The sequence below is a fragment of the Mus musculus genome, chromosome 15 (assembly GCF_000001635.26).
Source record: "Mus musculus strain C57BL/6J chromosome 15, GRCm38.p6 C57BL/6J".
Lineage (NCBI taxonomy): Eukaryota > Metazoa > Chordata > Mammalia > Rodentia > Muridae > Mus > Mus musculus.
Genome location: NC_000081.6, coordinates 38,682,756 through 38,693,326, shown reverse-complemented (window position 1 = coordinate 38,693,326; position 10,571 = coordinate 38,682,756). Strand labels below are relative to the sequence as shown.

The following is a 10,571-nucleotide window of genomic DNA, read 5'->3' as shown; positions in this document are numbered from 1 at the left end:
AAAACTGCATCCCTGCCACATGTGGTTGCCTTGCCTTTTAATCCCAGCACTTGAGGCAGAGGCAGGCAGCTCTCTTCAAGGCCAGCCTGATCTACACAGTGCGTTCCAGGTCAACCAGAGTTAAGTAATGAGACTCTGTGCCAACGACAATCACAGCCTGCATTTCTAACATGTCTGGAATTTAGAATTCTGACCAGTAATTTGGCAGCATGTGTCAAATTTTAATATATACACTCATAGAGTCTCTTACTGGGTGCATCTGAAGTGCAGAGACCTATGCAAGGATGTGTAAAGAGGCCCTGCAGCACTTTGGACACCTCGACACCAGAAGGCAGTGAGGGACACTTGGTAGACCAGCATGGTCAGGAAGGTGGAGAGCCGCAGCCACGTGGTCTCAGCGTGCAGTATAGTCCTTATTTTCTTCAAGAAGCTCTAAGTTGAGGGCGAGTGGAGGGAGCAGGGAGGAGGGAGACAAGCTGGGTAAGATAAGATGTTGGACATGGGAAAGGGCCACAAACCTCCTGAGGGTAGAAATTAGCAAGGCAGGGGTATCTCTCACATGTTCTGCTTTGTAGACATTTGTATGTTACTAGTAGATAATTACTTATGAAACAAAATGCAAAATCCCAAATAGCAAAGCTGCTGACGGCTGATTTTCTAACGGATAAGGCAGTGCAGACTAGTTCTCCACTCACAAAGCTGTGTGACTTACAGGAGTACAGTGTTACCTCAACTCCACCCTGAGTTCTTCCTAAATTTTACGTCAAGTTGTTCACTTCAGGGACTGTACCAGAAAGGCAAAGTAAAAGTGAGGCCTTTATGATTATCAACATCAAAAAAACAAACGTAAAGACTTAGACAAAATAAATGACTAGCACTGCATAGTTTTGCTACACTTTATTCAAAACTGGTCCCACTTCTTATTTAAGAGAGCTAAACGCCCAGTGTCCAAATATAAATATCACCATGTGTTGGAAAAATAACCTTCTGATTTGCGCTCTGACCCAAATTTGGCACAACTAAATCCTATGCGAGTCAGACAGGAGTGCTCAGAGCTCGGCAGCAGCAGCCCCTGAAGCAGCCCAGGAGGCGGCGGCCCCTGGAGCCTCTCAAGTCACACACAGCACAGTGGGCACAGGTTCTTTTATTCTGTCCTGTGGGGTCAACAGTGCTGACAAGATAGTCAGAGCATTCCAAAAGCACACACCTGAACGTTGTCACATAGCACTACATCACAACTTAGTAACTACTCAACAGTTATGTCTACTAATACAGTGAATGAAATGGTATGCTTAGACCATTCCCTGTAAACAAGGCTGTGCACAACAGTAACACACAGAATTATGCATACCATGATATCAAGGAGGAAAATACCTCTTTAAATAAACTATTCTATTTATAAATAAACTCTGATTTTTTTCAGTACACATTTACAGACCTGATCAATAAAAAGAAACAATATATATATTTTTCTTTAAAAAGCAAATGTTGAGATATGGACCACATGAGAAATTCATCTAGGGGAAGGGGAAGGAGCAAGCAGAGGGCGTGAGAGTTATGAGAGTTACTTGTGTGAGCAACACCAACACAAGGCCAGGATTGACTGGGAGGAGCTCAGTTTACTTGAATTCCAGCAAGTTGCAATCAATCTTGTAATACACATAGGGGTAGTATTCCTGCTGACTCAGGTTTAGGCCAGGGATATCCATGGGAGCCTGCAGAAAAACCACAAACAGCAGTCAGCTGCTTACAAGGTCTTTTACGGATACCTGGTCTGGCTGAAGTCATGCATGTACATGAATTTAATCTAAGTCTTCACTTAGCTGTAAGAACAGGAAGAGCCTATGCCTGCTGAGTCACGGAGAGGGAGCCAGGCCAGGCTCCGCCCCAAAGCCTGTCTGACTGACTGAACCATGACTTTCCCGGTTTACTATGTAGAACTGTAAGAGGTAACTTTTTAAATCTTGGGTTTAGGACACAAGGCTTTTAAAACGTAGTATCTAAATAAACCAAGTGTGGTTTGAAAGATTCCAGATCTATTTGTGCCTTGTAAGAATTTAGTGAGAGCAAAATTTGTACCAAAGACTTAGGATTCTTAGTTTCTCCAAGATTTTAAGATATCAAGTTATTTCCTACATTTTCTCTTATCAAGAAAACTAATTTTTCATTTTTCCTATACACAAGATCATAAACTATAGAGAAAACCAGCAAGATCTGTGAAATTTAAACTGTAAATCAAAGCCCAAGAATACAGTGAAATGATAACCACACACACACACACACACACACACACACACGTACACACGCACGCCCTTCCAAAATAAATACAAACATAAATTGCTAATCTACTATTACTTCTACAAAACAAAACTGAAATAATTTCATATTTCCTTCCTGTCCGCAATCTACAATTTTTAAAAACAATTAGAACATTGGTTGTTCCTGAACGTCTGCAACTATAAACATCTGATACATATAACAAAACAATGATGAGCTTCTAGAAATACCCAGAACAGCTGCAGCTAGTATATACAGCCATGGAACGTTTACCTAAGAAAGGGGGTGCTCAGGGGACACAAATGGCCTGGTGTCCATGCTTCTGAGAATCCTCATGCAGTCTTTTCTCCACCTCCCAAGTCCTACTGCCCTAGGCTAAGGTGCACTCACGTCAATGATGGCAGCCGCACTGCTGTCCAGATGCTTGTACAACTCGTGCAGCACTTCTCTTAGCTTCTTCACTGACTTCTTATTCGGCTGAAGGAGCATTGCTTGGAAGTTCACCGGCAAGCCATACCTTAGAGAGCAACAGAGACAGTGCACAGCACAAGCACAGAGAGCCATTTTCCTTGTAGAGCAAACAGCGTCCCGCGTCTCTCTTCATGGACACAGTGTGTTCTGTGTTAAATACTCCCTTTCCAGGTCTGTCACCAGCCACAGATGCTTCCACTAGCATGGAAACACAAACCTCCAAGCCCATTAGTGCCCTTTCAGTAAAAAGCAAGCCACTTTAAGGGGTGTGAGCTCAGGCCTGCGACCCCAACACTGGGGAGGCTGAGGCAGGGGTTGTACAAGCTTAAGGTTAATCTAGGCTGTAGAGGAGGAAACCCAGACAAGCCAATCGCTAGGAATTAATTAGTATTCAATTTCACAATAATCTATGAATATGCCAGTATGTAAAGACAATCTACGGCTAGAAGATCTGTTTGTACTTAAAAGCTGAGACTTTCCATGCCTACTATAAGCACTTGAAATTTAAAACTTAAAACTGAGGGGCATGGCTGCATACACAGCTCAAAACTAATGGGTTTCCATGAAGCTGGAGAGATGGCTCAATGGTTAAGAGCACAGGCTGCTCTTCCGGAGGACCTGGGTTCAATTCCCACACCTACATAGCAGCTACCAACTGTCTGTACCTCCAGTTCCAGAGGATCTAATGGCTCTTCTGGACCTCACAGGCACTGTGGTACACAGACAACACACAGGCAAACACAAACGGTGGTGCTCCCCCCATTACAATGGAGTTCAACATTTCTTAGCCTAGAGCCCTTCATTGCAGGGCAGTCCTGGGTTTATGGGGGAGCTGGAGTACACAAACCTGCCCCTCCAGGGAAGTCCCACATACTGGTCAGCACCAAGAGGCCATGTGGAGCACACATGACAGCACAGACCTGCACTTAGGAGGTTGAGGCAGGAAGATCAAAGTTTGAGCCAGCCTACGGTAAAACTGAGCTCCAGGTCAGCCTAGAGAGACTACATCAAACAAAACAAGTGGCCATGGTGAGTGAGCAACTGATTCGTACACCAACTACACATAACTACACAGTACATTGTGTGTGCCCCACAATGAAATCGCTAACTGCTCACACCGACTCTCCTTAAACAGTACATGACTAAATGTGAGAGACGGAGCAGTGTGGGTCTCTTTTCCTGAACCTGGTGTTAAAGAACCAGATAAATATGCACTTGACAAGCTGTGTGACCCTGACAGCCACTTCCTCCTAACTGGCTCTTTGGCTGGTCCAAATCACCTTCACAAGGCTGGACTGGGTCATGAGAGAGGCACACCGAACTCTGCGACTCCAGCTTTCTCCATAAATTTCTTACCTTAAAACAGACTCCACAAAAACCCGTAATGCTTTTATATGAATCCACGCAATAAACGCCTCACTGAAATTCACTTTAAGCCACCGCACAAGTGGTCCCTTTGAAAAGAGAAACACAAAATTACCACAAATTTGGTTTTCAAATGGCAATTAGACAAGTCAGGCATTCTTTTTAAGTGATTAGCCACAATATGAAAGTTTCAAATATTATACTGGATACAATTATCTTACCATGCTCTTAAACGAAAGGGTAAGCCACTACTCAGTAGCCTCAGCAGACTCTAGAGTGAACTAGGTACATCAAGAGCAAGAGGAACATGCCTTCATGAAAGCAGTTTAAAGTGGACTTGAAAGCTGTAGCATAAACACTTGAGCACACTATGATACTCAACATTCTTAACACACTAGCAGAGAAGCCAACCTGCAAATTCTCAGGAGCACAGCCATTCCCACCCAGAGTCTCTGAAACCTGCTCATGATTTATATTTTCCTGATTCTATGCAATGCAAGCTCTTGTTGAACTTAAGTCTTTAGTACAATTTAAGAACTTTGCCCCTTCTTAGAATTGGGAACAAAACACCCATGGAAGGAGTTACAGAGACAAAGTTTGGAGCTGAGACGAAAGGATGGACCATCTAGAGACTGCCATATCCGGGGATCCATCCCATAATAGCTTCCAAACGCTGACACCATTGCATACACTAGCAAGATTTTGCTGAAAGGACCCAGATATGGCTGTCTCTTGTGAGACTATGCCCGGGCCTGGCAAACACAGAAGTAGATGCTCACAGTCAGCTATTGGATGGATCACAGGGCCCCCAATGGAGGAGCTAGAGAAAGTACCCAAGGAGCTGAAGGGATCTGCAATCATATAGGTGGAACAACAATATGAACTAACCAGTATCCCCAGAGCTTGTGTCTCTAGCTGCATATGAATCAGAAGATGGCCTAGTCGGCCATCAGTGGAAAGAGAGGCCCATTGGTCTCGCAAACTTTATATGCCTCAATACAGGGAAATGTCAGGGCCAAGAAGTGGGAGTGGGTGGGGGAGCATGTAGGGGACTTTTGGGATAGCATTGGAAATGTAAATTAAATAAATACCCAATTAAAAAAAAAAAGAACTTCTTCAAAGATGTCAAACAATGCCTCTTCCTGTCGACCTACAAAGACATCATTGACTTAACACCTAACTTAGGATCATTTGGATGTACCAAACAACTATGTTTAGGCCAAGAGGATACAATAAGCTCTGATGGAAATGTCTGCTCTTTGAGCTTCCAGGCACACAGCATGTGACATCTGCCTGCTAGGAAGCAGAGCAGTCAGTGGGGTAAGTGGTTGTGCAGCTGTGCAGGGTCAAGGGTTCCCTGGTGTCTGAGGAAAGCCTGGGCTGGCCTGGGAGGAGCTGCCACAGGCATCTCCTTCTTATACACAACCCTGAGCTGCTGGGGATGGACACATATTTAATTGTACATCTTCATTACCTTTGAGACAAGCTCTCATGTAACCAAGGATAACCTAGAACTCCCTTACCCTCTGCTCTTCCCCCAGTGCTGGGATTACAGGGTGTGCCCCCACAGCCAGTGTTTGGCACTGTGGCACTGTGGCTTTGTGCACGTTAAGTAAGCACTCTACTGAACTACATCTTCAGTCCCAACATTTACATTTTTCAAGCACCAAATTATAAACTACATTTTCATATTTTCCTCCCCTTTCAGTATCCCCAGAATGTATTTTTCCATTTTCCAAGAATCAAAAGCAAAATAAGCTCTAAAAAAAATCCAATGAAGAGACTACAAAAGGAGGCTGCGGCTCAGAGGTGGGACCTGAGGTGTAAAGGGGCTGAGGCAGGCATGGACACACAGCCCAGCTGTGGGAGTGCTGACAGAGGGACCTGGCACTTGCTGGCTGCCTATAATCCCTACACTCTAAAGCTGAGGCAAGAGAGTCCCCGAGCTCCAGACGGCCCTGGGCCACACAGTGCATTCCACCTGACCATGGGATGAAACTGTCTCAAAAGAGGAGGATAGTAAAGGACCTCAAACCCTAGTCAGAGACAGCAGCACTGCTTCATCCTCTGCTGCACACTGACAACACTAAGGAAGGACACGTACAAACTGCTTCTTCTTGTCAGTAGACAGCCTGGTCATTTCTTCTTTATCTGCTTTCATCTCCTCCTCGTTATACTGGAAGTCACGAACTATGAACCTAAATATGGAGGAAAATCCAAATTTGTCTACACCACATATAGCCAAGCCAACACATTTAAAAAAAAAAAAATATACATCTCTGTATATACATGAGACAGATTAGACAGATAGACTTACTTGTTTTCTCTGGCTTTGTGTCTGAAATCATCAACTGCTTTTCTAAACAAGGTGACGTTACAAAGATAACTGTCTTGGTCCTCTGAAAGAACACTAAAGGGGGAAAAAGTCATTTTAAGCTCTATACTTAAACAGCAGAATTGAGAAACAGGATGAGAAGGGACCCTCACCTCACTTCATCTGCACCACCTCCAACGGGAAAGACAATGGGCACTCCTGACAGACAGGCCTTCACACCCTCTACCACACCTCCTAGCTAACAAAGTTATCTGCTCACACTCTGGAGCGTGCAGTTCAACTTCTAGCACCAGTCTGCTTGGTCAAACTGTCTCTTCTTGTCTCATGAACTATTCTTCCTCTTTCCAGTCTAATCCAGCCAGCTCACCAGGGTCTGCCTCAACCACTCTGGACTGCTATCAACTCCTGTCTCCCCACCCACCACACCCCCAATCAGAACTTGCCAGCTCGGTAACAGAACCCAGGTACTCTCCTAACCACTGAGCCACCTCTCCAGCCCATAGTATTTATTTATAATATGGTGATTCTAAAACAGAAGCAAGACTGATGAAACTGAAAGGGTTCTTGAGGAATTTAAATGCTTTCTTTTTAATTAAATAAATTAAAATTAGACAAAGTATTTTAAGTTTCATTTTCCCCAGAAGCCTAGTGAACTCCTCATCCGTCCAGTAAATTCAGGTGCTAACTACAGAGCTCACCTAAAGGCTGGCTTTAAGAACTAAATCTGCCCTGGCTCTTGACCAATCAGCTGGTCAGTCACTTGAGGCCACCTCCACAGCACAGGACAGGGAGGGCCTCACCGCCATCATCAGTGAAGTGCTCCTGATTCAGAACACTGACACCTCCTTCCCTAAGCCACCCTATGAAATGATCGCCTAGTTCTTTTCCTAGTGCCTTTCAAACTCAGGTGGACAGTGAGCCACAGGAAGGGTTTTAATGAGAGCTGGAGAGATGGCTCAGCAGTTAAGAGCAGGTTGAGGTTGAGGTCTCAGATTCATAACTACAGTTTCAGGGGAGCCAATGCCTTCTTTGACATCCCTGGGCACCAGGCATGCACATGGTACACATGTACACACACACACACACACACACACACACACACACACACACACACACACACAAACACTCCTAAAAGAATCTTTCAAATTTAAGAATATTAGTTGAAAACAAATAAACCTGGATGTGATGGATCACACCTGTGATCCCAACACTTGGGAATCTGAGCCATGAAGATCATTAGGAGTACAAGGCCAGCCCGGGCCACAGAGTGAATTCTAAGCTAGCCTGCACTACAGAAAGAGAATCTTTCTCAAAAGGAATCCAAAATCTAGGTAAGATGATACCCACGTATGCACTATCTAGCTAAGATGGTATTACTCAGCCCTTGGGAGGCAGAGTTGAAAGGATCATGAGCCCCAAGCCAGACCTGGCTACACATATGTCAAGCTTGGCCTGGTGGAACATACAGCCCTTGAGAGATAGAGACAGGCAAAGTATGAGTTCAGGCCAGCCTGGGCTACATGAGAAACTGTCTCAATAGAAATAAAAAGAAAAGGAAAGGAGAGAGGGAAGGAGGGAGGGAGGAAAGAATAGAGGAAGGGAAGGAGGGCGGGCAGGCAGGTGATCAAGTGATACTATCTATGTTTTTTTAATACTTATTTCTATTTTGAGTACTGGTGTTTGCCTGGATATATGTCTGTGCATCATGTGTGTGTGTATGTGGTACCATTGGAGGTCAGAAGAGACCTCCAATGTAACTTAAGTTACAGGTGATTGTGAGCTACCATGTAGGTGCTGGAACCAAACCTGGATCCTCTGCAAGAATAGCCAATGCTCTTAATGGCTAAGCCAACTCTAACCCCATCACTATGATGTTTTGCCTGCGTGAATGTTTGTGTGATGGTAACAGAGCCTTTAAAACTGGAATTTTAGGCAGTAATGAACTGCCATGTGGGCACTGGGAATTGAACACAGGTCCACTGAAGAGCAGCCAATGTTCTTAACCACTGAGCCATCTCTCCAACCCTACTACCCATATCTAATTTACTTAGTTTGAGTAAAGGCTTGAAACAATAACTACCTCGGGGTAACTAAAATTTTAGTTAACCGAGATGAGGATCAGAGCAGGCTACTTGCCTACTATGTGCCAAGTTCTGGGTTTAACCCCCAACACCACACACCCAAAATGAAAAATGTTAGCTACAAGGCAAACAAAAATCTTTATCAAGCCAGAGTTCCTTCCTGAATAGTGGGTGCCAGAGCAGGGCCCTGAAGGCCTAGCTGGCTTGTGTGAACTATATGCTCTGCCCATTGCTACTTGGCTAGCTCTATGTTCTCCATGGACATTGATGCCAAATGCACTTTACACTGTGAGGTGGGGCTGGGGATCCAAAAGGCCATTAGGACAAGTACTGCCTGGATTTTACTATCCTTCCTTTAAATTATTAAAGTGATTAGCAAACAACCTAACTCTCTGAAATGGTATAAAGTCCTTTCAAAATCAGAGCTTATTCACTAACTTATGCAGTCCCCCACCCAACCCCGAAGCCTGACTTCTACATGTCTACCACTAGAGGACACTGTGCACTGAGCCTCACCCTCCTCCTGGATACCTGCTTCCAGAATACTGTGTTGACCTCTGAGCTCAAATGATGTAGAGAAGTTACTACTGGTCAGGATCGACGGCCCAAATGAGACTGCATGTTAAGATACAACCACTGTCTTCAGTTTGCCATGTGAAGAGTTGGCTTTAATAAAGGGTATTACTCCAAATACAGGGGGAAAATCACAATGAGCTCAGATTTGTGACTTATTTCTCAATACTTGTCAAATGTCAACGATACCTTATGTTTTATATACTCTATCACGTCTTAAACTAACTTCCTAACTTCTTTGACATTTGAGAAAAGACAGTGGGACCCAAAAGTTCAAAGACATACCCAGGCAAGCTAGAAGAAGAACCATCAATAGGGTCCATGATTTTCCATTATACCAAACTAACTCCTGTATGGCACAATGAGCTGGAAAAGAAAGTACTTCTGGCCTGAGCTTACGAAGTTCACTTTCTCACTGTCTTTGATACCTTCTCTTTAACAAGGCATGTCATGCAGCAATAACTGGCCACAGACTGGTGATATAGGTCACAAGCTACAAAACCATTGTCAACCCTGCCTTGCCTTGCCATTGGGCACTTGGAAACCATATGCTTTAGACCACCTAAACACAGCCTCCTATCCTATGTAGAAATTAGCTGGCTAAAGTGCCTCACAGCACTGCTGTAACTAATAAATAGACAATGCACATTAAACTCATAACTCAAAATGCTTACTAAAAAGGCAAGCATTCTGTGGCTTTTTAAAGACTATACAGATCTGGCCCCATCATCTACTCAAACAAAATTTGAAGGTTCACACATTCCAGGAGCTACCTGATATGACTCCTTTGCTAGGTAAATGAAGACTTAGTTCCTAGAGGAGACACAGCAACAGCGGATGGAAGCTTCAAGGAGGCAACAAGATGTAGCAGAAGCCCCATAGCTGGCCCTGGCCAAGCTCCTTAAACCCATGGCTGGCCCTGGCCCTGGCCCTGGCTCTGGCCCTGGCATCATCTTCCCGGTAAGTGTGGCTCTGGCCTCACCTTATAGTCCTCACACCTCCATCTATGAAAATGAGGGGTCAAGCCAGGTATGCCACTCCCTTCTAGATATGAAATGGTGATAACTAGAGTTGACAATTTATGAAGTAAAAACAAGGGCTCTAAAATTACAGATTTACTGCAAAGGAAACACAGACCACAAAGAGATTTCCTAATCCCACAAGCTGTTGGAAGACTTGTAGGAAACAAAGCACTGTTGCAAGATGGCTACTTACTTGCTTGACCTTGGTACTACCATTTCTGCGAGCGTTTCATACTGCTTAATCCAGTCATTGTGGTTCAGCCTGCAGAAAGGACACAGTAAACATCAGGAAGGACAGACAAGTCCCATTTCTGCCATGTCCAGGAAGAGAAAACATGGGACACATGGGAAATGTGGCTCCAATAAAGCACATCATATGTGTAGCAAAACATCAGTCTCCTACTGAGGGCGCCTCACAAACACGGAATGAAGCAAGAAGTCTGGACT

General features: G+C 44.3%; 1 protein-coding gene across 1 annotated transcript in view; it reads right to left on the bottom strand.

Annotated features, from left to right (window-relative positions):
* Positions 1 to 882: 882 nt before the first annotated feature.
* Atp6v1c1 (ATPase, H+ transporting, lysosomal V1 subunit C1) overlaps positions 883 to 10,571 on the bottom strand; it is a 30,541-nt gene continuing 20,852 nt past the window's right edge. The window contains exons 8-13 of the mRNA NM_025494.3: positions 10,318 to 10,386; positions 6,431 to 6,523; positions 6,218 to 6,311; positions 4,105 to 4,202; positions 2,668 to 2,794; positions 883 to 1,715 (exon numbers count right to left, since the gene is read on the bottom strand). Coding sequence (NP_079770.2) covers positions 1,620 to 1,715; positions 2,668 to 2,794; positions 4,105 to 4,202; positions 6,218 to 6,311; positions 6,431 to 6,523; positions 10,318 to 10,386 — 577 coding nt within the window. The 3' untranslated portion in view covers positions 883 to 1,619. The remainder of the gene's footprint in view (positions 1,716 to 2,667; positions 2,795 to 4,104; positions 4,203 to 6,217; positions 6,312 to 6,430; positions 6,524 to 10,317; positions 10,387 to 10,571) is intronic.